We start from the raw sequence: 25,737 nt of genomic DNA on the forward strand, positions 1-25,737 counted from the left end.
CTAATTATCGTAACAGCACCTTGGCTTCGCATCGCATGTCAGGGCTCCAAGCAGCCCCTAGCAAACATTTCATCCCATCATCTTGACAATATCTTACGAGGCTCGGCGGCAGAGCTCTCATGTCCTCATTTAAGAGATGAGGAAACTGGATCCCAGAGACACCAAAAGATCTTTTAAGCTGCAAAGCTGATTATGCCCTTCTGCTGCTGCCCTAAACTTTTACTTTAGGAAAGAGGAAGACCAGAATTATAATCAGAGCCTACAGCCCACCTTGCCTGACCAGGACACCCTCACCGCTCTCCTCCCGGCCCGCTTGCCCTCCTGCCCCACCCCAGCGGCCCCGCCTGTCCGTGTTGCTACACAGTCCTCAGTTCATGCTGCAACTTCCTGCCCTCTATTCTTCCTGCTCACTCTGCTCCAGCCACAGCAGCTGTTTCTTGGACAGGCCCAGCCCCAGCCCACGTGTGTTCCAGGCCTTAGCACTTACCGTCCCCTCTGCCCAGATATCCATGGCTCACTCATCACTTCATTCAATCCATCCTCAGATCTTACCTCAGTGGCACCACCTTCCGGGACCATGTTAAACAGATGAACAGTTCCCAGGCGTTCTCTGTGTCCTCCCTCTGGTTTTTCTTTCCTTCAAAGCATATAGTACCACCAGTCCTTCTGTCTATCTATCCATCTATCAATCGATCGATCTATCTCTCTATCATGTATCTATCAATTTGCTCTGCCCTCCCTAGTAGGAAGAGCCGGGCTTTGTTTTACCCACTACCGTAACTTCGGGTCCTGTAAGAGTACCTGGCAAAGAAAATGTGCTCAACACACAGCAGCAGTGATCATTACTGTTACTGCACTTCGTCCACAATAATCTCACAATAATCTCAACTACCTGGAGGCAATATGTTTAATGGTTAAACGCACAGGTTAGGAGCCAGATAGAGTAAACTAAAATCGTGTTCCTCCATTTATTGCCTATATGATCTTATGCCAGTTTCTTAACCTCTCTTGTCTGTTTTATCCTCTGTAAAGTGATGACATGGATAGCACCAATGTCTTAAGGTTGTTTCAAGAAGTAAATAATATAATTGAGCACATAGCAAATGCTTGGTAGACGTGACCTATGACTTTATTACAACTGTCACCATCATCATCATGAGTATTAATCCTGTGAGTTAGTCCCAAAAAATACAATGAACCTTTAAATATCCATTAAAAAAAAAAAAAAAAGGCTGAGGGAGGTCTATAGAACAAAGTCACAGATCAAGTGTCTATCATAGCTGGAAGTAGACCCATTCACTACTCCCCTAGACAGAGTTCCTGTCACTGTGCCCCTCACTCTCCCTTTGCCACAGTCAGATAAAGAGCACCCATGTGGTGTGGGGAGTAGACAGCCCCCCTAGCTTCACCCCACTCTGCACAGAGCGCCCCACCCACAGCCATATACATCTTTGTGTCCCTGGGCCTTGCAGCCGACACTACCTGTTCCCTGTCCTGCTACCACGACCTCTCTTTCCTGTTTCAGAAATAAGAACCACTTTAGGTTTGTTGGCTTAATAAAAGCAGGCACATCTTCAAAATTTGACAAGAAAAGTAAGTTAAGATGATGATTAGCTGTTTGATATCTAATCCAAGCATAATTGTTAAAGGCGAGTAATTTAAAATAAATATGAATATGGGCTCCTGGGTGGCTCAGTCGGTTAAGAGACGGACTCTTTTTTTTTTTAATAAAGATTTTATTTATTTATGTGACAGAGAGACAGCCAGCGAGAGAGGGAACACAGCAGGGGAGTGGGAGAGGAAGAAGCAGGCTCATAGCGGAGGAGCCTGCTGTGGGGCTCGATCCCATAACGCCAGGATCACACCCTGAGCCGAAGGCAGGCGCTTAACGACTGCGCTACCCAGGCGCCCCAAGAGACTGACTCTTGATTTTGGTTCAGGTCATGATCTCAGGGTCGTGAGATGGAGCCCCGTGTTGGGCTCCACACTGGGCATGGGAATCTGCTTAAGATTCTCTCTCCCGGGGCGCCTGGGTGGCACAGCGGTTAAGCGTCTGCCTTCGGCTCAGGGCGTGATCCCGGCGTTATGGGATCGAGCCCCACATCAGGCTCCTCCGCTATGAGCCTGCTTCTTCCTCTCCCACTCCCCCTGCTTGTGTTCCCTCTCTCGCTGGCTGTCTCTATCTCTGTCGAATAAATAAAATCTTTAAAAAAAAAAAAAAAGATCTCTCTCCCTCTCCCTCTGCCCCTCCCATCCCCCTTCCTCTCTAAAAAAATAAAATAAATATGAATAAGAGTTTATACTAAGTTAAATTAAGTAATGGTTATTCATTGATATCAAAATCATTTCTAAACAAGATAAACATTAGATGTCAAACATAGTTTATCTGTTTCAACATTTTACAAACAGACAAAAGATATTTAGGTCTATTAATAAGCATGCTTTGTGCCACATAGGAAAATTTACTTTAAGGAAGAAATATAGTTCTAGAAATTATAAAATGTATTTACAAATTTGCTAATCTACTCCAGGTTGCTAATGTATGACAAACAGTTCACAATTGTCTGCTTCCCAGTTTTTGCTGGGAAGCAAAAATTACTAATTGTTAACATTTATAACCAATTCACAAAAATAAAACTACTGGAAATAATAAGGGTGAAAGAAAATTACTGTATATTCAAAGTGGATAAGGAAAACAGAACATGTTTTTGGATAAGGAAAGATAGGAAGGACATGGCTTTGCTTCGTGGTAAAGGAAAAAAGGAAGTAATTTTGTCTTAAAGTAAAATGGTTTTTCCAGAATAAGAAAAGGAAAAATGTCAAAAGCTGAATGGATGTAGAAAGTTCTGCAAGTTTTGTGGAGAAAGATCTTGAGAAAGGAATTTTATGTATGATCAAGCTAAGATTAGAATAGATTCATTGAAGTTAATATCAAAAGCATAGGGGTGTAAGAGTAGAATGGATTTCCTCTCTATTAAAATCATAAATATTTTCAGATTGTTGGTTAGCTCTTAATAAGAAATTGTGAACAGAGGTTTTTCTTTACCTTTAATGTAATCTGCTAGAAACAAATCTTCATGTGTTATCTTCGCTGACTTAAGACAAGACCCTTCTCTGTTAAAAGAATTAAATTTTTTATAACTATGTAACTTTTGCACAGGTTACATTTCATGGGGAAGCATCGCCAAATAAGAAGTGCTGCTAAACTTTCTTTAGGAAATAACTGACATGTCCTGGTATAATGTTACCAATCATAATTCCAGCCATTATCTTCAAATCTTGTAGAATGCACAATAAACAAACTAAGGCACTTGTGAATTGCATCCTTTGTTATGGTGAACTCTCACCAGATCCTTAACCAAGGCTACTTTTAAGTCTTTTGTTATTAACAGACATTTATTGTTCTACTCTGATGTTTGCACAAAAGTGTTCCTGCAAAAGAACTTCATCTTCAAAGGGATTTATGGGAAACCCTGACAAGTACTCTAAAATGCAGGTTTCTGGTAACTTTAAGATCATAACAGTAAACTGGGGAAAAATTTCTAAAACTTTGATGGAAAACGATTGATTCGTAAAGCTGCTAACCCAAGATGAAGCAAAACAAGAATTAATTACATCAGACTGAGTGAACTGATGAAGATGATTATAATTTTTATGACTTCATTTAAGCATTGCTGGTTCCTTAAGGTTTTGCTTTCAGATTTGAAGACCCCTTTTCATCCTCTCTCTTAAGCTATCTATAACTTAGGGCAATTTGGTAAAGTGCATCTTTGCAACAAAGGTTGAAACATTTCTCTTTTTCTCCCTACCTGATCCCTCCAGAATTCAGAAACTCTTATTAATATTCTTGATTTTCATGACAATATATGTATTTGCATAAGTTCAATTAAGAATCTGTTCTCCTTGTAACAGGACACAATTGGACAAGTCCTTGGCTTGGCTTCTTAGCCTCTAGAGGCTTTTGAAAGTTTAATCTAAGATTCCTTAGGAAAAGCTCCAGCAAAGCAGATTTAAAAGAACCTATATGATCAATTGTTATTCTTGCTGCACTTGAGTAAATAATCAGGCCAAGTTTATGGAAACTGGACTTAATTTGCCAGCAAATTAGTCTTACAGTGGTTATCTGTGATAGCAATGGGGACAATTATAGGGGGAAAGGTAGCACACCTTTGTGGATCAGATTCTGGTGCTGTTAATTGCCTTTGAGGTCTTGTTTTCTGCCTGCAAACTGGACTGGATCCTGAATTCTTCTAGTTTCCTCACATATTTGGCTAGAATTCTCCAAACTAACATTTCCAGTTTTCTCCCACTCTTTTGACTTGGGCTCACTATGAAACGAACACTGCCCTCTTCCCGAAGCCATGCAAGCTAAAGGCGGACAGCCTCTGCCATAAACTTCACAGATGTCCCCGCAACAGCTCCTGTGTGGACAACCTTTGTGATGACGGCTGTGTGGCAGCTCAGAAAGATCCCCTATGTGGCGGTCACCGTTTGTCCTCGCTCCATCTAAAGATGCTTAGAACCCAACATCTAGAAGATTTCTCAAATGGCTGCTCTCCAAACACAGAAACTTAGTTTATAACTTGCTCCAAATACTAACCTTTGTTTCCTTTTGTTCCTATAGAAATGCCTCCATTAAGAGGATGTGGAGAAAGGGGATCCCTCCTCCATTGTTGGTGGGAATGCAAGTTGGTACAGCCACTCTGGAAAACAGTGTGGAGGTCCCTTAAAAAGTTAAAAATTGAGCTACCCTATGACCCAGCCATTGCACTACTGGGTATTTACCCCAAAGATACAGACGTAGTGAAGAGAAGGGCCATATGCACCCCAATGTTCACAGCAGCATTGTCCACAATAGCTAAATCGTGGAAGGAGCCGAGATGCCCTTCAACAGATGACTGGATTAAGAAGCTGTGGTCCATATATACAATGGAATATTACTCAGCTATCAGAAAGAACGAGTTCTCAACATTTGCTGCAACATGGACAGGACTGGAGGAGATAATGCTAAGTGAAATAAGTCAAGCAGAGAAAGACAATTATCATATGATTTCTCTCATCTATGGAACATAAGAACTAGGAAGATCGGTAGGGGAAGAAAGGGATAAAGAAAGGGGGGTAATCAGAAGGGGGAATGAAACATGAGAGACTATGGACTATGAGAAACAAACTGAGGGCTTCAGAGGGGAGGGGGGTGGGGGAATGGGATGGACCAGTGATTGGGTAGTAAGGAGGGCACGTATTGCATGGTGCACTGGGTGTTATACACAACTAATGAATCATCGAGCCTTACATCGGAAACCGGGGAAACTGTATGGTGACTAACATAATAAAATAAAAAATCATTATAAAAAAAAAAAAAAAAAGAAATGCCTCCATTAAACAACCCGGTTGCTCACATTTTATATGAGGCCTAATTTAGGTGGACGCCCACCTCCTCCTGACCCCCTCCTGAAATCAAACATCCTCATATCCATCCTGTCTTAGGTAATCATATGTGAAATACAGGTTTCGCTGATATGTCATGCTGTGCACATGTAAATAACTTTTTAAAAAAACTACAACCCACTTGAGTTATTTTGTTGGTTAAATCTTGGCTCCTAAGACTCTCTGCTCCAGGAAACGTTTCAGTCCTTGGCCTTTGCCTCCTTACAGTCATGATATTGGCCTCTCAGTGCCTTGTATATTCTCGAGGGCTTCCCATGCCCGTTAGCAGTCACTCCCATGCCACATGGTATCCATCGGGATCATTCAACTGCCTGAAATCCCCAAGAACCACAAAAATGATAAAGATAGTGACCACATAACCCTCCGGGCCCACGGCTCAGCTAATGGAAACAGTGAATACAGTGAGTCTTGGGCCTGACTACACCATCAGTGGTAATGAGAATCACACTACTTTTCTAAGGGAGGAATTGCTAAAACCAAAACCAGCAGAGACCAACCTGGAAATGCTCTGAGCAGACAAAACCAGTTTGGTCAAACAAACAAAGTTTACCTGACCTTACTTTGCCAAGACTAACGTGACCTGGGTAATTTCTTGCTTCTGCCTCTGGAAATGGTAAGCAAGAGTTAAACTGGTTCCCAAGGTCGATATGATATAACCACTAACCAATTCTCTATCATTTAAGGTAAGTCTAATATTATAAATAATCACTGTGAAGAAAAAAGTCACGGCCTTCTCTCTATGTAAACTGTTTTGTAACAACACATTCCTGAACTCCCTTCCGTGTTCTGGTTTGAGGGCTCCCAGTTTGCAAACTATCTTCTCGGCCTGTGCACAATAAACTTTTACTAATTCCTACTGCAGTGACTCACTGGTTTTACTTGTGTAACTTAGAAACTTCTGACAATACAACCAAGACTCCTATGGTCAAAGACAACCTGCAATGACCCAGGAAGCCATTTCTCCTACAGCCAATCTCTCCTGTCCAGGCAGCTCCTAGGGGTGACCTAGATTTGAGAGAATAAGAGGGAGCTGGGCTCATACTCAGGGGATCACGACCAAGTGGCCAAAATGCACAGGACCCCTCACCAAGGGTCCTTCTCGGGAGGAATTCTTCTGCCTTTTTGCCAAATACAGCTGCATGAGTGGCAGATTCCCCTGTCACTGTTCTCTTTGTACCCTGATCAAAGGATGGGATGAGAGGGTTTACTCCTAGCAAGGAAGCAAGCATCCAGATAAGAATTGCAATGCCGAAGGTGAGATTCGTGGAAAGATAGAAACAGAGGGAGACCCACAAGGGGAAGAAGTTTGCAAAAACTGTGTTATGCCCATCCTTGCTTTCTGTCTTCAGGGTCCTTGAGAGGCCTCTGTGTTCAGTACTAAATAGAAACAGCAGTCCCAAAGGAGCACCCCTGAGGCTGTTAATCACTATGGAAATTTGGAAAGATGCTTTCACAACCAGAGTTCATTTCTGGGGGGCAGGGGGGCTTCATTATACCCATGGCAGGGCTGCACTCAGGGAAGGAAACACACAGTTTACACATCAGATTGCAGACATTGATTGGAGTGGGATGGGCTACAGAAATAGACAAGTTTTAGTAACTCAGATAGGGTGTTACCCTGAGTCCCAGAACATAACAAGCAAACAGTTTGCATTTCAGTGGGGTGGTTTAGGCTACCCTGAATCTAATCAAGTTCTATTGAGCACCTACTAAAGATGAACAAAACCTAGATCTTGCCCTAAGGAATCTTGCAATCTAGCAAGCCTGGCAGGCCCATTACAAAAGAGAAGGGGAAGGGGATGGGGAAAAGAAAACTACTTAAAAATATAATGTAAAAAATACGCTAAATAGAGATACAGACAGTGAGATGTGGAAATAAACTTGATGCTTGTTGCAAGCTGGGAGCAAGGAAACAAGAGGAAACATTTCACAGGGTAGGTGGCATTTGAGCTGGAGCTTAAAGGGCAAGTGTAAAATTCAAAACAGAGAATGGAGGTGGGAAGGGCATTTCAGCCTGAAGAACAGAAGACGCACGCAGAGTTGTAGGAGAGAGGAATAAGCTCCTGGTGAGGCTCACAGACTTGTCAGAGAAGCCGAGCCTGCACCCGTCTGAGATGGGTCATCAATCTGTCCTGCTGGGCCAGAGGCACAGATCAGGCGATTTCTGGAGATCTGTCTTATCGTCTAAAATTGATGAGGGAACAGAAGGCAAGCTGAGGACAAAGCAGAAACTGACACCCTGCACCGCACCCCCACCCCCCCCCACCCCCCCGCCATGGGATGTATGTGACATTCCTCAGGCACTCCTGGCTGCCCTAAAGGACAAAGAAATAGTTAACCTATAGAGACCACAATCCTGCAAGACTTAAGTCTCCCTCAGTTTTACAAATGTCTTAGCAGTTTACAAGAAGGAAGCATTTCTATCAATAACCTAGCTTTCGGAAGGGAGTGTAGATACAATTAAATGCCCTTATAATCTGCAGCCTCCAGGAAGTGCCCAACTGTCTTCATGTTAATGCCTTACTAGAGGGGTAAACAACCTTAACTTGACAATGGCAAGGCCTCTGGTATCTTGTGAGTCTTCTTTAACATATGAAAGTATTTCCTCAACCTCCCTTTTTCCTCACCTCCCCCAACCCCATGGTATATAATCAGCCACCCCTCACAACCCCGGGGCAGCAGCTCTTTCTGCCCACGGGTCCTGTCCCTGTGCTTTAATGAACCACCAATTTTGCACCAAAGACGCCTCAAGAATTCTTTCTTGGTCATCGGCTCCGGACTCCACCCCACTGAACCTCACCTGTATTCTGTGTCCTCATCAAAATTGGGAGGCAGCTGGGTGGCTTGGTTGGTTAGGTGTCCGACTCTTGATTTCAGCTCAGGTCATGATCTCATGGGTCATGGAACTGAGCCCCATATGGGGCTCCATGCTCATGGGGGAGTCTGTTTCTCTCCCTCTCCCTCTACCCCTCCCCTTGCCCCCTCCCCCGCTCCGTGCATGTGCTCTCCCTCTCTGTCTCTCTCAAATAAGCAAATGAATCTTAAAAAATTAAATAAAAGCACCCTTGAAAGTCCAGAGATGCACAAATATCATGAAAAGAATTACACACATGCAATCCCTGTCCGTAACTGCATATGAAGGAAGCAAATAAGTTAGTTGTCCAAACTGAACTTCCTGGTGCAAACTTCTGGGCTTGTGGGGTTGAAACTGGGACAGGTCTCAGACTTGGGGGTTTGGCAGAGAGGAGCCTCAACCTGCACTGTGGCTTTCGCCTCTCCTGTTGTGGAAATGAAAACGGTGTGTTTCCACCCATCAAGAATTTAACCTTATTCCTTAACAACATCCTCTCTGAGCCTTTTCTCCACCCCTTCAAAGCACAGGGTAGGGGATAGAAACACAGCTTTTCTTAAAAAAAAAAAAGGTATTTTATTTATTTGTTTGTTTATTTGAGAGAGAGAGAGAGAGGCAGACAGAGAGAGCAAGAGCAGGAGGAGGAGGGAGGGAGGAGAGGCGAGGGGCAAAGGCAGAGGGAGAAGCAGACTCCCCACGGAGCAGGGAGCCCACTGCGGCCTGACCAAGACCATGACCTGAGTGGAAGGCAGACACTTAACCAACTGAGTCACTGAGGAGCCCCAGAAACACGGCTTTTCTGATTAAAAAAGTCCTCTGAGAGGTGGAGGTAGGAAAGGCCATCCCTTCAGAGCCACACTGTTCACTGTTCACAGCCACATTTCTGGGGGCACTTAGTAAGTGCCCAGGGCGCCGTCCAAAGCTATACACACACTCGCTCTGTCCCTGCCATGTAGATATTACTATTCCTATTTTACCCATGAGCCCAAGGCCACACACTCAAGCCAAGGTTTGATTCCCTCAACAAACACAATTTATTTAGCCACAATTCTGGGTGGCTCTCAAGGCCAGGCTGCCTGGGATCTGCTGCCCAACACAGCCCAGGATATGGGAACAGGTGGGTCTCAGAAGACTGGACAGAGCACAGAGCAGGTGGACATCAAGGTCCTGTCCCGGCCCCTAAAGCAGGAGGGAATGGAGGCACCCATCCCCTCCACTGATTTGGCCAGGACCAATTCTGGGTGCAGGTGCTTCGACAGTCCCATTTTCCAGAGAGGTAAGCGGGGGTCCGGACACACTGAACGATTTTCCTGAAGGCTTGCCCTCCTGAACTCTGGAGACAAGGAGTGCAGGGAGGGGTTGGTGTACGTGACACCACTGAACACCAGCTCTGCCTTGCCCGGCACTGCGCAGGGGACTTCACACACATTGCCTTAGCTAGTGTCCCACCAACACAAAGAAAAGGATGCTATTATCTTACAGCCGGCAAAAATCCAAGTTGAGAGAAGTTAGGGGGCTCAACCTTGCTCATGCAGCCGGTGCAGGCAAAGCAGCGATGGACACAGTGCTGCTGACTGTCCTCTCCTCTCCTCTCCTTCTCCCATGGTTTCCCGGAGAGTTGACCAAGGGACCTAAGAAAAGGGAACCCAAACAGTGCAAACTCAGAGAAAAGCACCCTTTTCCCTCCCTTTGCCTCACCAGGTATTATTTGATGCTGACAATATGAGACCCAGGAAGGCAAAATGTGCACGCGTGCACATACACACTCACACACTAACACACTAACACACTCACACCCTTCAGGAAGACCTCAGAACAAGCTAGAAACCAAGAGATCCTGGGTGAGCGAGATGAAAGAGGAGGGATCCAGGAAAGGGCAGGAATGTTTCATGGGCTCAAATTGAGTAAGATTACAGATAAACCCAATTTTCTAGGACTTGTTTCTCTCTCTGCTTCTCTCCCTTTGTTAACTGTCTCGGACAGAGCAGAAGAGAAAGTCCGGAGGTGGACGCAGGGGTAATTGTAAAAGATCCCCCCAAAGACCGGGTGAAGGAAGCAGCTGAAGTGAGCAGAATGTTCTCCTCCTGGTGCTGACCTTGGAGTTGCCAGGCTCTCCTCTATTAAGAAAAGGCAGTGGTTTTTATCCGTGTGCCTCTCAACACGCAGCCTAAGAACAGCTGTCTCGGAATCACCTGGATGGGTCTGATAAAAATGCAGGCTCCTGGGTTCCATCCTCAGCCTACCCATCAAAGTAAATCAGGTGTGCTCAAAAGTCTCCATCTTTAACAAGCGCCCTGCTGCTTTGGTGGCACTCTGCTGCCCACCAAAGCTGGAGAAACACTATTTTACCTCCAGCTCCGCACAAAGTGGACGCGGGACTTAGGTCCCCAAAAGGGGCTCCGAAACCCTAGGACTGATTCACAGTGATTCTCCTTCCTTTGTCCACGCACACCCCCATTTTTCCCCTCCTCGCAGGGCATCCCAGAAGCACTGAGCGCTGTGCAGGAAGGGGCCACCCCTTTGTGAAGTGGCCAGGTGAATGCGTTCCCCAGGTCTCTGCCTGCAGTCGGGGAATAAGGCAACTTCTTCCCTGTACGGTGCACATAGGGGACACAGCTGAGAAATCCGAAGCTTGGGGTTCAATGGGAGGAGGAGGCACCATCTAGGGACCCGCAGCTGGCAACGCTGGGTCAACAGCATCACCTGCTGGCCACAGAATGCCACATCCTCCTCCCTCTTGGTCCAGGCCATGTGGGGGCTCCTCTCCCTAGATCCCAAGTGAGGCTGAGTCCAGAGAAAGCAGTTTAGCACACTGACCCAGAGACACTTCTCTCCAGAGGACAGAGTCCAGCCCATCCCCAAGGGCACATGTCCTGGGAGTCCGCAGAGCTGGGACTTGGCTCTTCTAGGCTGACTTCGCCTTCCTTGAAGAGACGCAGCCCCTGCCCTGCTTCCGTGTAGATCTCCAACACACACCCTCGCACACTGGCTCCCAAACACACTACAAACAGTTTTATTTTTACCTATGTCTGTAGTCCCCCAGCACCTTTAGATGCACCCAGAATCTTTCACCTTCCAGCATCGGCTGCTACAGGCCAGGGACTGAATCTTCCTTTACAGAGTGACCAGATCACTACCTCCCACTGCCAAGTCCATCACCGTCAGAAAGGGCTTGCGCCCAGTCAGATGCCTCTTCCTGGAGATGACCTCCATCACGGCCACCACGTTTGAACACTTGATAGGTTCCCAAGCACCAGGCATGTGCTGCATACCTCACAGGGGCAGTCTCACTTGATCTTCCCAAAGACTCAAGGAAACTGAGTCACAGAGAGGTTAAGCCATTTGCTCAAGGGCACACCGCCACTGAATAGTAGAGCCAGGATTCCAGTGCAAGCAGTCTAGCACTTGGTGTCAGCAGTCATGCTCCACTGCCTCCCAGAAAAAGCACACACACGTGCACACCGGTCAGTAAATGCATCATCTTTGCCAGAAGTACAGAAGTACGCCGCGTGTAGTTTCTCACCGGGCCTTCCACGCACCCCACTGATGAGGTAGGACCTGCTCTGGCTGTTGGTCTCCGTGTAATGGCCTCTCACAGACCAGACCCCTTCTCAGCGACCCATTCCTTCATCTGCAAGACTTCCAGGCCCACCCACAAAAAGATGTCTTATGGAGGCACCATAAATGGGCTCCGGAAGTGTGGAGGAGGCCCCAGAACCAAGGTGCACACTGAGAAAATGGTTAACATAAATCTTGGTGGCCCAGACTGGGCACCTGAGACCCTGCAGCTGGTGTTCCTTCCATCAGGATTTACTGAGTACCTGTATCAGGCACTCTGCGGGGACACGGGAGGCGCACCCTGCCCTCTGCAGGTGCAGACTCGAAAGGAGCCAGTCAGTAAAGAAAGAAATTGGTTAGGAACCACAATGGGTTATGCCAAGAGAGCTGTTCAGAAGGTTGTTGGTTTGGACCCTCTCCACTAACCAGCTGCTGCTTTGCTATCTTCCCCTCAAAGTCTCGCCATGGCCTCCCTCGCCCCAACTACGCACACTTCGCCGGGGACTTCTGACTGCAGGCCTTGGTCTCCACCCTCCTTGAGAGAACCTGAGTGCACCCCTTCCTGCTGTGCTGCCTAAGTCCCCAGGTCCCACCACCGGGAAGGGGAGGTGGGCTAGGGAGAGGAGCTAAGCAGGAGTGAGGGGAGCTGGGACAGGGGAGGGGCAGGGGGGAAAGGTCAAGGCAGGAAGAGGGGTTGGGGAGAGTGAGCAGGGAGGAGGAAGGCCTGGTGAAGGGGGATGAGGCAGGAGGAAGGGGGAGGCAGAAGGAACGCGGAGGTCGGGAGGGGGGGCAAGGCAGAGAGGAAGAGGGGATAAGGGGAGGAGGGAGAGCATAGGGTAGCGGGGGCGAGTGGGGGGAAGGGAGCGAGGTAGAGTGTAGGGGGAATGAGGCAGTGAGGAAGAGAGGAAGGCCGAGGAAGAGTCGAGCGGGAGAAGTGGCGGGGAGCGAGGCAGGGGGGAGGGAGTGACTGGCGGCGGGGGTCACGGCGGGAGTCTGGGGGCGGGGGAGACTGGAAGGCCGGCGGAGGCGCCGGGAGCGGGAGGCGGGGGCAGGGGCGAAGCTGGAGGGAGGCCCGGCAGCGCCCCCTGCCGCCCGGCCCGCCCCGCTGGCTCAGTTCCGCCTCGCTGGGAGCAAAGTTTCCCAAGCTCGCCCGGAGCAGCTGCTGCTCTCCCCTGCCTTTGTTTTCCCCTCTCAGGATGGAAAATGAATTTCGAGCATCGCTGCCGAGCCTGCCAAGTAATTGGAAAGCATGTCGAACACTGCGTCTGGCGGCTCCGCGGAGGTCCCCGGGTCGGCCCCCGCCCTCGCAGGACGCGCGGGGTGGCGGGCGGGGTGGGGGGCAGGACAGGGGCACGCGTGGCCGAGCACCTGGGGAGGGGAGGTACACAGAAGCAGAGCCGGTCCCCGAGCTGCGGGAGCTACATTTAGCATCCCCGGGTAAGTCACCCAGAAGTCAGCTCAGGCCGCAGCTTTGTCCTCCAGACTGTGCCCCCCCGCCCCGCGCTCCACACCTGCAGCCACACCCTGGTCTTACGTGTCAAGAATCTCAGGAAGGTGCCTGCGGGAGCTGGAGCCCGGGTTCCTCTGCTAAAAGGAAAACCACAGGCGTCACGTAGAGTCTCCAAACCCAGGCTAACTGCAGTTGGAACTTCCCCAGAAATCGTGTCTTAGCCAGTCCGTCAGGAAGTTTCCTATCAGTGCCATTGAGGTAATCTGCCACCTGGACCTTCTCCAGCCCCCACAGCCCCAAAGGAAGCCGAGGCAATCTGCATGATAGAACCCCTGCTCTCCCTTTCGAGGAGCAATCCTTTTCTTTTGCTTATAACTTCCTTGCCCCACCCCCCTTTCCAATAAAAACCTTCCATTTTGTACAACTCCTCGGAAGCTCCACTCTATTAACTAGATGGTAGGCTGCCCAGTGGTTTAATGAAGACAATTAGATCTTCTAATTGACTAGGTTGGATTGTTTTTTAACACCTCCCTGCTGTCTCCAGTCCTCCTCCCCAAACCCTCCCGCTGTCTGCTCCTGGGTAGCCCACCTGCCAGTCATCCTCCCGGGCCTTGCCCTCTGTCCAGCGCCCTTGGATCTCCCAGACAGGCCCACCCCATTTCGTGTACTGGTTTGACTGGGTGCCTTCCATTTTCCTCTGGGGATGGACCAGAGCCCCATCCCACCTCTCAGTGGACACCGTGGGGCAATGGCTGGGTCTTCATCCAGCAGTCCCTACCTTTGGTGCTGTTCATTACATCGTGTGGATCCTGAGTCCCCTCCATGCACTTCCCTCTGCAGTGACAGACTCAGGAGGCCCTGGCTCCAACTCCTGGCGTCCCAAGGCTCTGCTTTGCAAAGCCCAATCGGTCTTCTCTGAGACAGATTTGGCTGAGTCTGTGTCACTGTCTCTGTCTAGAATCAGCAAGTTCCCCATTAGGACTTGACACACAGTAGGATGATGAGAACTGGCCAATGTCCCCCCACCACCGCCACCAGCAAGAGGTCCCAGGTGAGACTTCTACAAGCATCAGCCCCCCACCCACCTACCCACCCCCATCTCCCATGCCCTCCCCTCACAGAAAGATCCATGACCCCCAAAGCCTTTATTAGCTCTTTCAACTCCATTTAACTACACAAATGGCTTGGTCACAGCTGACTGATCCCAAATTTGCCAGTGATTTTCTTTTAATTTACCATGGCTCAGTCCCCCTGTAGTACAGGTAGAGGAGGCATATTTGTTCCCAAACTGCCCTCCTGGAGTTAATCACGCACAGAACAAAACTCCATTTGAGCCACTTAATGATTTCATTTCCACCCTAGGTTTGAAGGAGCTGCGGCTATAATGCTAATGGAGGTCCCTCTCTCCCCAAACTCCAAATGTTTGTGCGTGAGAGAACGAAGGAACGGTGGGGGCCTGTGAGCTCCTTAACTATTACCTCCCAAGTCAGAGCCCAGCACTGTTGGGCTCCTTTTCTTTCTGAATGCGGTGGGCTCTCCCTCTTTCCCAAGTGCCTGGAACGCTCTGCACATTTCTTCTCTCCTAAGAAGCCTTGCCTAGCCAGCCTTGCAGGTTTGTCTCGGCTTCCCCCTGGGGTCCTGCCGCCAGGTTTCCTGGGCTTACTTGGCACTCACCTGTAGGATCCCCACCTGTGCACTTCTCAACCTCCTGGCCCGCTCTTCTCCCCACCACATCCCGCATTCCCAAACTTCGGGCCCAGACCCAATCTCCTGAACATTCTGCATGCCTTCGTATGTGGGCGTTCTCTTTGCCTAGAAGACCCCTCCTTTGCTACCACAGCCTCTGCTTAAATGTCACCTCTGCTGGGAAGCCAGCACCTTTCCTCTCAAGCAGAGAAAATCGTTCCCTCTTCTGCTTCACCATGTATAGACTCTTTTGGTTTATTTACACACAACATTGAAAATTTGTTTGCATGTCAGCCCTTCCACCACCCTGAGCTCCCAGAGGATATGGCAGAATATTCGTCTGGGTATCCCCATACTCTAGTACGGGGCTGGCTGTAAACACTCAATAATTTTTATTTGAATGAATAGCCCCTCTATAGTTCATGTATGTGGATGCGAACTGTATCCATCATTAAACTAAGATACTCCAAGGCCTTCCATCTGTTTAGGTTTCCCAAATGGTGCCAAAATCTAAATCCAGCCCTGCACACACCATCTGACTCAAACTGGTTCGCCTGCAGAAAATGATTTTGTGTGGAAATGGCGCCATCTGGTGGTTTATGGCAAAACAGCCTCTCAGTTGGATTGTGAAGAGGGCTTTTGGCTGAATTGTGATAGAGCCCCTGCAGCTCTGGCAAGGTGCATGCCACTCCTTGCCCTCCCAAGACCTTGAGTAAGGGATTGAGAAGCCAAGATCCCCTCCAGGACTGCTGAGGAAAGCCTGCTTACTTCTCTACCTCTATTTTCCTGCCGCTGTCCCCCCAAAAAGGACAGGCTCTTCCTTGCCACCAGGCGCCACTTTTCCACCAAGAGTCCCACCTGCCAGCCCAGTCCTGTCTGTCCATCCACCTGCTTGACATCACCACTGTGATATCCTACAGGGACCTAATCATTACCCAAACTGAAATCATCTCCCCCAACTGAGACCTCCCTATCTGAGCAAATGGCAGCTTACAGCCAGCTGCGCCAAGACCTTTCTTCTCCCCCATTCTCCAGCTGCCACACATCACCAAGTCCCATTTATCCTGTCTCAATGCCATCAGTTTCTGTGTCCCCTCACCTTCCCAGGGGACGCCTCCTGGGCTTCCTGCTTCCACCCTGTACCACAGTCCACTTCCACATGTGTGATCCCCTGCTGCCCCCAACATTCCTGCACTTTCCATCTCTGCTAGGACAAGGCCCCCAGCCCACATGGCCTGGCCCTGGCTCCCCTCAACAGCATTCTCTGTAGCCCTTCTTCCTCCTGCTCCTGTCCAGCTAGAGTGGCCTTTTTTGCATCATGCTCCTTTCCTCATCCCAGAACCCTCTCACTTGCCTCTGCTCAGGGCTGTGCCCCTGTCCTCTGGCTGGTTAACTCCTACCCTCATCCCTCAGTCTCAGAAGGCTCCCAATGTCCTGAATTTCACCTCCAGGAGCCCCACCAGGTTCTCACAGTGAAGATCAGAGAACCCCTCCCTCCTACCCACTTCAGCAAGGGGAGAGGAAGAGAGACATTTTGAAATATGTCCCAGAGCATTCTGTTCTCCTTAACAAAAGCCTACCCTCAAGACAGACTGTTTTTCCAGAGCCCAACTAACCTGAGGGAAGAAAAACATCCAACTCTGGCCCCCTCTGGCCTTCTTGTCTCTCCTGAGGTGGGGGTGGGGGGGAAAGGCATGAAGGCTCACTAAGAGACTGAGGCCTGAGCAGAGGACCATGGGACCCTCCGCTCTCCCCTCAGGTCCCACCGCCACATCAGCAGGCCCCTTTGTAACCACAGGGATTTCAGCTGAAAGAATGAAAAGTCTCAGACTCTATTAAGAAGGAACCTCTAGGGAAACCTAAAGACAACAAGGGAGACAAAAACAGAAGCACGATGGGGCGCCTGGGTGGCACAGCGGTTAAACGTCTGCCTTCGGCTCAGGGCGTGATCCTGGCGTTCCGGGATCGAGTCCCACATCAGGCTCTTCCGCTATGAGCCTGCTTCTTCCTCTCCCACTCCCCCTGCTTGTGTTCCCTCTCTCACTGGCTGTCTCTATCTCTGTCGAATAAATAAATAAAATCTTTAAAAAAAAAAAAAAACAGAAGCACGATAAGAAATGTTAATCTCTGAAACTACAGCTGCTGGGGAGAGTAAACACAGCCTAACTCCTAACCCGATACATATGAGACCTCACACTCTCTGCCTCCACTCCTTTACCCCCTGCAGCATATCTGGCTTTCAACAAAACACGACACTGTATGACACAAGGTAAAAAATACTATCTGGAGAGACAAGGCAAGCATCGGTACCAGACTCGGATAAGGCGAGATATTGGAATTGTCAGATTGGGGATTTAAAACTGTGATAAATATGCTAGGGGATCTAATAGAAATAGTGGACCATACCCAAGAACAGATAGGCAATGCAGGCAGAGAGAATGGAAACCCTACGAAAAAATCGACTGCAGATGTGAGGAATAATAAGCCCTGTAATAGAAATGAAGAATGCCTTTGATGGGCTCATCTGTAGACTAGACCCAACCTGGGAAGGAATCGGTGGGTTTGAAGAAATGTCAATAGAAATTTCCCTGACTGAAAAGCCAAGAAAAAAAAAAAGAATGGAAAAAAGAGGTGGAACAGAGTATCTTAAAACTGGGGCGATTACAAAAGATGTAACCTATGCCTAACGAGAATACCAGGAGGAGAAAAATGAAGGGAACAGAAAACATCTTCTAAGTAACAGTAGTTGAGAATTCTGCAATGGTGGACCCCATAAAACAGATCCAGGAAGCTCCGAAAACCAAGCAGGGTGAACTCAAAACTCTGCACCAAGGCACAGCATATGCAAACTGAAGAAAATCAGACACAGAAAAAATCTTGAAAGCCAGAGGAGGGAAAAGTCCTTACCTAAGGAGGAGCAAGGATAAAAATTACATGACTTCCCTTCCGAAACCATGCAAGCCAGAAGAGAGTGGAGCGCGTATTTAAAGTGTCAAAGAAAAAAAAAAACCTAGAATTTTATGTCCTTCAAAATTGTCCTTCGAGAGTGAGTAGAAGGACTTTCTCAAACAAAAATCAAAGGAAATGGTCTCCAGTAGACCTGCCTTGAAAGAAATGTTAGAAGTTCCTCTGAGAAGGAAAAGAATATAGGTCAGAAACTTGGATCTACAGGGACACCTGGGTGGCTCAGTCAGTTAAGTGTCTGCATTCGGCTCAGGTCATGATCCCAGGATCCTGGGATCAAGCCGCACATCAGGCTCCTTGCTCAGTGGGGAGTCTGCCTCTCCCTCTACCTGCTGCTCCCCCTGCTTGTGCACTCTCTCTCTCTGACAAATAAATAAAGTCTTTTAAAGAAAGAAAGAAAGAAAGAAAGAAAGAAAGAAAGAAAGAAAGAAAGAAAGAAAGAAGAAAGAAAGAGAAAGAAAGAAAGAAAGAAAGAAAGAAGAAAGAAAGAAAGAAAGAAAGAAAGAAAGAAAGAAAGAAAGAAGAAAGAAAGGAAGGAAGGAAGAAACTTGGATCTGCATAAAGACAGGAAGAAAGCTAGAGAAGAAATAAATAAAGATAAAATAAATACTTGAGTGAAACAAACAAACCACACCTCCCCACACCCTGGCCCAGCCTGGCAACCTTTCTATTGTTCCAGGAGTACCTAGCATGACCTGCTGACACAGCTCTGTGCTGGCCTGCTGTCTCTCTCTCCAAAGAGCTGGATGTCCCCAGTCTGTGTCCCCAGAGCCAAGTCCACGAGGTGCTCAGAGCCTAATGAATGAATGAATAGCAAGCACTCACACCAGAGGCCAGGACAGTGATTAAATAGCTCGTCTCTTTATTAGCAGTTCAGCGGGAAGATTCCAGTGCTGCCACTGTCACAAGGAAGGGCTCACCCACCGGATTCTCTCTGCCCAGGTGTGGTCGCTTCTCCGATCAAGGGGTGATAGATGTTCTTCTAACACAGGCTGTTCCTTGACCCTGAAGGACACGAACCTGGGAAGCAGAGGAATGCCCAGGGGGCACATCACAGAAATGCAGAGGATGGCTAAAGGGCTTGATGATCATGCCTCCGAAGCCCACCGTCCCAGCATTCTTAGAACTGCGTGTAGAGCACGAAAACCCACGGAGGGAAAGGATGGTGGTGCCTCAGACAGACCTGGCTCTGCTTCTTCAAACTTCAGAAGACACTGCAAGCACCCCAGATTCCTCATGTCTTTAACATTAGTAAACAGTTGACATGGTACATCCTGCTGTTTACTAAGTGCTGATAGCCATTTTCCTCAAGGTGATGTTCTGAAGTCTAAGGAAATTGAGGCATGGAGGCATAAGTCAACTTGCCCAAGATGGAGCTGGACTGAAGGACACTCTCCACTTGTAAGGCTTGGCTTAACCTCTGCCGTCTGTATAATGGGCATGAATAATGCCCTCTCCTTAAGGTTCTCCTGGATCAGATGAGAAATCTTGACAACGCCTTATGCCAAAGCTGGCATACAGTAAGTGTCCCATAAATGCCAGCACTCTATCTCCATGGCCTTCCTTTGAGCATGTTGGGGGTCAGCTGTGTCTAAAACACTCCTTCAGGGGCGCCTGGGTGGCACAGCGGTTAAGCGTCTGCCTTCAGCTCAGGGCGTGATCCCGGCAATCTGGGATCGAGCCCCACATCAGGCTCTTCTGCTATGAGCCTGCTTCTTCCTCTCCCACTCCCCCTGCTTGTGTTCCCTCTCTCGCTGCCTGTCTCTATCTCTGTCAAATAAATAAATAAAATCTTTAAAAAAATAAAAAATAAAAAAAAAAAAAAATAAAACACTCCTTCAGCCCCCTGTGACAGCCAGTTCAGTCTTCACACCTGGCAAGGGTGCAGTAACCTTTTCCTGAATGAATGGCTTCTGTGGCCTCTCTAGGGCATTGTCTGTCAATGGCCTTCTACCTCCCAGAGCCATGTAAATGGCCACTCTTATGACCACTGGTACCCAGCGCAGGCCAAGAAGTCACAGGACCCAAAGTCAAGGCCCTAACTGGTGGCAGGGCCAAAACCTATGTGCCCTCACTCCTGACCCGAGTGCTCTGTGATCTTGTGGTTCAAAGTGGGGTCAGTAGACCTACAGCAGCAATGCCTGGGAGTATTAGAAATGCAGAATAACGGGCCCCCCACAACCTACTAACACCGCAGCCCCAGGTGGTCCCTAGCCTGTGCATGATTGAGAAGCACTCACGGTGACACTACAGCTAAAGGAGTCAGAGAGGCCAATCTGAACTTGACTTGGAGTCCTTCCAGAAATTTAAGAGAGGCACTGCAGGAGCCTAAGGCAGCTGCCCTATCCCCCACTCTCACTAGCCCCAGGTGCAGGTCCCCTCACCAAAGGAAAGGCCAAACTTTATTCTCAAGCTCCCACCCCAGTGCACTGTCTCATGCCCGGGAGAGCCATCTCCTCTGCCCAGCTCCTCACCTGTTGGACCTCTCACCTGTAGCCCCTCTCACCTGTAGCTCTCAGCAGTCTGCATAGGAATTTCTGTCGTGAATCTGCTGAGATGATTCATCCGTAAGGTTGCATATGCTGCAGGGACAGAGAAGAGGAGCGAGGCAGATGGGAGGTTGCCAGAGGGCAAAGCCTGTCCAGAGCACATACCCAGACCACGGTATGGAGCTGGGGTGGCCGGTCAGCCATTGCCCCATTCGGGTCCTGGAGCAGAATCCTACGAAGAGGCACTCAGCACAGAAGGGCTCCAGACATGGTCAGGGAGCCTGCAGAGAAGAGGCCAGAAACATCCCCGCCCACTACCACCTGACCCTACTAGGTGTACAAATCAGATCATCTCAAACAGCTTACCTTCGTCTCACCTGCTCAATTCGCTCTCGCGTAATGTCATTCATCGCCTCACTTGGCACTTGGAAGATACGGGTATGGCTGCAAAACACCGTTCAAACATTGAGATTCTTGAGTTTTTCTTTCACTAGGCATAGTGAATGGATTGGAATCACATAAACAATAGTTCTGACCCTGTTGCCATGAAATTTTGAGCTGGTCCTTCACTCCTCTTGCATGAGGCACACAAAGGTTTTTGTTTTGTTTTGTTTGTTTTGTTTTTTACCAACAAGTACCCCTGAGCCACCCAATAATCCTGGCAGGTAGCAAATGGTCCTAAGGAGAGTTGAGGAAACAGAGAGGTTAAGTGCCTTTACTAGAGTTGCACAGCAGGTGAGTGGTCTTGTAAAGCATGGAATTCACCCCTTCTGAACGCCTCTCCAACTTCCTTATCTGCTCGTTATGACCTACATTATGCCATACTTACTATCGTTTAGAGATAATTCTGCAAAAGTCTCTCACGAAGAAGCTGCAAGCCCCTCATCACTGCTGTTCTATTTCACCATGCCGACTTGCCTTTGTCTTTGAGGTCCAATTCATATCCTTCCCCACTCCATCCCTCTCTCCCCCCACAAAACCTCCATTCCAGCAAAACCAGTCAGTCCACCGAATCCCCCATTTTTGCCTCTATTGTTCTAGGTGCTCTGGAGCTTTCAATGGGAAGCATTGATACGGCCTCAAAGACTGGAAGCCTGGAGTTGATACATGTGCTCATTCATCAGTCACACAAGGTGGAGCTGGGTCAGTGCCCAAAGAGAGGAGTAGGAAAGGATAAAAGAATTCCAGAAAAGGGAGAGATTACTCCCAGCCAAGGCAGAAGGGGGTAAGCCTCAAAGAAAGGGCCACAGCCCTGGGCACTAGAAGTCAGATGGAATTGGCCAAGTTGCCAAGGTTCTTGTGACCTGTGGAAGCCCCCTCCTCCCCACTCCTGTTTATTCTGTCCCTGCCCAGCCCATAGGTCAGTCCAAGCAAATTTCTTGCTAGAATCCTTTCCAGGGTCCCCCAGGCAGCAATGCACGAGCTTGGGTCCCCCATGCTATGCTCTTATAGATATTCCTCATGGCTTTTCTGACATTTTCTCTAATATTCACACACCTTATTCATCTAGTTCACTGTTACCCCTTTGAAACTGGGGACTCCATCTTATTTTCTCTCTTTAGAGGGCCTAGCAAACATCTACCAAATAACTGAGTATCCATCGATGATTAATGAAGGGGTATGTATTCCCTGACTACATATCTACTGAAACTAATAAAAGAATGCCAAAGCCAGTGGATGGGAGAGGGGGTCAGGCACAATTTATGGGTTTAAAAAGTCCACAGAGGGGCGCCTGGGTGGCTCAGTCGTTAAGCGTCTGCCTTCGGCTCAGGGTGTGATCCCAGAGTCCTGGGATCGAGCCCCACATCAGGCTCCTCTGCTGGGAGGCTGCTTCTTCCTCTCCCACTCCCCCTGCTTGTGTTCCCTGTCTCGCTGGCTATCTCTCTCTGTCAAATAAATAAATAAAATCTTAAAAAAAAAAAAAAGTCCACAGAAAGTCCAGAGTGGAAAAATTATATATGGATAATTGTGATTCGAATAGCTTGTCTCCAAAGTTTTAACCTAAGTATGCCATACAGCTAAGGTCTAAAAAATTTCTGAAGATGATATTCATATTATCCAGACCAAGGAACTGCCACATATAGAGTCCCATCCAGTGAGGCCATGTCAGGCAGGGACAGGCTCCCATGTGTAAGGCTGTGGCTGGATTGCAGTCCCCAACATTTATGATTGTAGAATGGGGTTCCCATCCAAAAAGTCTTCCCTGGAATGTCTCAAATTCCACCATTTCCTTCCTGGGCATTTGAATCCTGTTTTAAAATGTTAATGGCACCGTAAGGAGTAAACACAAGAAAACTGGATATCCCAAAGCAAAAATACATTTCTCGAGAAGTGCATCCTCCTTGATATAAGTGAACAAAGCTAGTGATGGGGGCATGGAAAGGAAAAGAGTACAGAAATGAGAGAGAGAGGTCCTCCACAGTTTCATGGAGGACCAGTTTAATTCCACGATTCTGCTGGGGAAAGAGACCCCGAGTGAACACAGTCCTGAAAAGGAAATAGGGAAGCTTATGCCAGAGGAAATGAGATGGCTTCTAGGCTCAGCTCTCTCCACATTGGGTCTCAGCCCCTTCGGAGCCAGGAAAGGCAGAAGGAGGTGGTCTGTGCTCGGGCAGGCATGGCGGGAGGCTGGCAAAGCCACTGTACTGTGGAGCACAGAATTCTAGCCTCGGGCACTGAGAAGCTTCCTCTCACCTCAGCTGCAGATGAGGGCTCAGGCTTTTGCATTTTAAGAGCTTATTTTCTTTTAGCTCTTTAAAGTGCAGCCACTTCTGAACAAATCAAGTGCAAAAGTAACAGAAGTCTGAAATTTATTCAGAAGCATTGAAGAAATGGTGAGCAAGCCCAGTTTTGCAACCCCTCAAGTCATGTTAAAACTTAGGAATGAGCTGGGCTTTCAAGATAGCAAAAATATTCCCTTAAGACCCCAAAGTAAGGCTGAAAAATTTCTCAGCCAAAGAAGCCAACATCTCTGGAGAAGAATAGCTGTTAAGTTTGTGTTGGCCAGGAATCCTGAAGGTGGGGGATTTGTGCCTTCCTCCCACAACTCCGCTTGGGGCAAATGAGATGCTTTACCTCCATCTTATGAACTGGATTCTTGTTCTTTCCTCCAGGACCTCATGACTCTGGTTTGCCAACAAATCAGACTTTGAGAGATGATGCTTCACCTAGGAAATCCAGGTGGCATGCATGTGATTACTGTCCAACGAGGATAGAGTTCATGGGGAGGGTGGAGTCCAGCCTGGACGAGCTCTGCCCACTTGCCCAAGACCCTTTCCAACTGGACTTTACGCCCGCCCACCTCCCTCTCTGCCCACTCCGCTAGGATGATTGTCTCAAACTCTCAATTACCACATCTCTGGTGACATGTACATCTTGGCCATGGGTGGGAGGGCAGTTGGTGGACATCTTCTCCTTTATGTCCTGGGAAGCTTCTTCTTCAGTCTGAAAGGTGAGCAATCTCCCCTGAAAGTGTTGCTCTGTATCTGAGCCCAAATCTGTCTCTTCTTCCTTTTCCCTCCTTTCCCTCTGTCACAACACACATTCCACATGTCCTCACGTATACACTCTGTATCTCACAGTTCCTGCAGTAAACATGTCTACCTTTCTGTAGAATTCCATGGGACTCATTAAGTCCTTGGCCCTATCCCAAGGTATTCCTGAGATGCCCTGTAGCTGGGGATGACACGTCTGAAACCCCTCATCCAGTATCCTTAAGAAGCAGGGTGGGGATAGTGGTGATTCCAACACATCTCTGACAAGAACAAAAGCCCCAGCATCTTCTAGGACATTTGGTGAATTAGACACAGCTCTAGGCAGGGTGTTTAGCAATGACCTTGAGTTTCCCAGTTCCAAGGGGAAAGGAGTCCAGATTCTTGCACCCGTGGAGACCAGCTCTCTAGAATTTGGAGTACCCTAAGTCATAGAGGAATATTACTCACTTTTTTCAACCAGTGCTGTACTACAGATACTGCCTCGCTTTCTACAACTTCAACGTCCTGCAACAAATCGGTAAGTTAATGCCCTCAGAATACCTAGAGACCCAGCCCTCCTCCTCCATTCTTATCCAGAGTTATGTATTACAAGATCTCTTGGAAGTGCAGTGGAAGGGTCAGAAGGGAGCAGAGAGATAAGAAACAATTCCAGGTAGCTACCCCCAGCTCTACTTACCGAACTGATTTTTGGTGGGAAGGGGAACCCTGCACATTTCCGGGCGAGAATGTACACAATCCATGTTGTAATTATCATCTTTGAACTTATGCCAGGCCTCCTTCTTGGCTCCCTCCTTCCATCGAAGCTGCCTGAGAACTCCTCTGGAACAAGGAGGTCATTGATGGGAGGTGCCCACCTGATTGGCTGGCCAGTGATGATGTGACAATGGCCTCCTTTAATCTCTGGGGTCAGAGTGGAGATGGAAAAAAAGGTCATGAAGTATCTGCCTTAGTGATGGCCATAGCTCAGAAAAGGAGAGATGGGGGATGGGAAGAAAAAATAAGACACAACCAATATAAGTCTGAGGAAGACACAAGGGGGAAATTAACAAAATTATAGAGATTTGGTTGGGGCAGGAGGGTTATTGCTGGTCACCCAGTTTTAAGCAGTGCTGAAGCAGAAAGACATTTTATGAATCAAGAAAATAAATTTGTAACAAAATGATCCAGGCCCTCTAGAAGTTGATTTCAAACAATGTCACAGGTACTTCTTATTCTCACATATGGGGGAAGAAATAATTTGTCCGCCCCCAAAAAAATCAAAGATGGAGGAAAAAAATTCTCAACAAGGACATTTCTTTTTTCTACTTTGTTTACACCAGTGATTCAAATCATAAAAAAATTATCCAAGCAATTAGAGGAATAGAGTAAAAATTGCAAGTGCCATTTGTTATTTAAAAATATATTTCCTGATACTTTCCAGCTCTAGGCCATGTTGAGGCAACAGACTAGTCCCCAAATTAAAAAGGTTTACACAGGGTGATGTATGGAAGTGTTGAATGACTAAATTGTACACCAGAAACTAACGTAACACTGCGTGTTAACTAGAATTAAAAATTAAAACGAAAAAATTTCACTTCTCACTCTCAAAAACTCCAATACAAGTTGAGAAGCTCTTTAGTGTAGTTGTGCTCCATGTGGTGACTTAGAGATCCAGGAAGAATTCCATCCTGTGGCTCCAAGGTCTCATGAGGTTACCTCCATGATTGCCGAAGCAAGTAGAGAGAACATATGGAGGAACAAAATCAGCTCTTCTGCTTCAGCCCAAAGGCTTCTTCTTAAAGCTTGTTGGCCAGTACT

At 47.9% G+C, this 25,737-nt stretch overlaps 1 protein-coding gene across 1 annotated transcript; it reads right to left on the reverse strand.

The window, feature by feature from the left end:
• Nucleotides 1–9,770: 9,770 nt before the first annotated feature.
• On the reverse strand, nucleotides 9,771–24,694 carry SPATA19 (spermatogenesis associated 19). Its single transcript, XM_026505920.1, has 7 exons — nucleotides 24,617–24,694; nucleotides 24,388–24,444; nucleotides 23,798–23,890; nucleotides 23,522–23,613; nucleotides 20,813–20,890; nucleotides 18,882–18,977; nucleotides 9,771–9,930 (listed from the first exon to the last, which is right to left on the reverse strand). Exons 1-7 carry the CDS (start codon nucleotides 24,692–24,694, stop codon nucleotides 9,771–9,773), a joined length of 654 nt encoding a protein of 217 aa, XP_026361705.1.
• Between the last annotated feature and the right edge of the window lie 1,043 nt (nucleotides 24,695–25,737).

This window comes from Ursus arctos, unplaced genomic scaffold (assembly GCF_023065955.2).
Source record: "Ursus arctos isolate Adak ecotype North America unplaced genomic scaffold, UrsArc2.0 scaffold_22, whole genome shotgun sequence".
Lineage (NCBI taxonomy): Eukaryota > Metazoa > Chordata > Mammalia > Carnivora > Ursidae > Ursus > Ursus arctos.

Excerpts from the sequence above, each read along its gene's own strand:
- SPATA19 (XM_026505920.1), bottom strand. The coding sequence starts at position 24,694 with ATGATAATTACAACATGGATTGTGTACATTCTCGCCCGGAAATGTGCA. Across the intron at positions 23,891-24,387 it reads TACAGCACTGGTTGAAAAAA|ACTGAAGAAGAAGCTTCCCA; the intron begins GTGAGTAATATT and ends CTCACCTTTCAG. Across the intron at positions 9,931-18,881 it reads ACCTGGGCAGAGAGAATCCG|GTCCCTTGGTCAACTCTCCG; the intron begins GTGGGTGAGCCC and ends CCCTTTTCTTAG.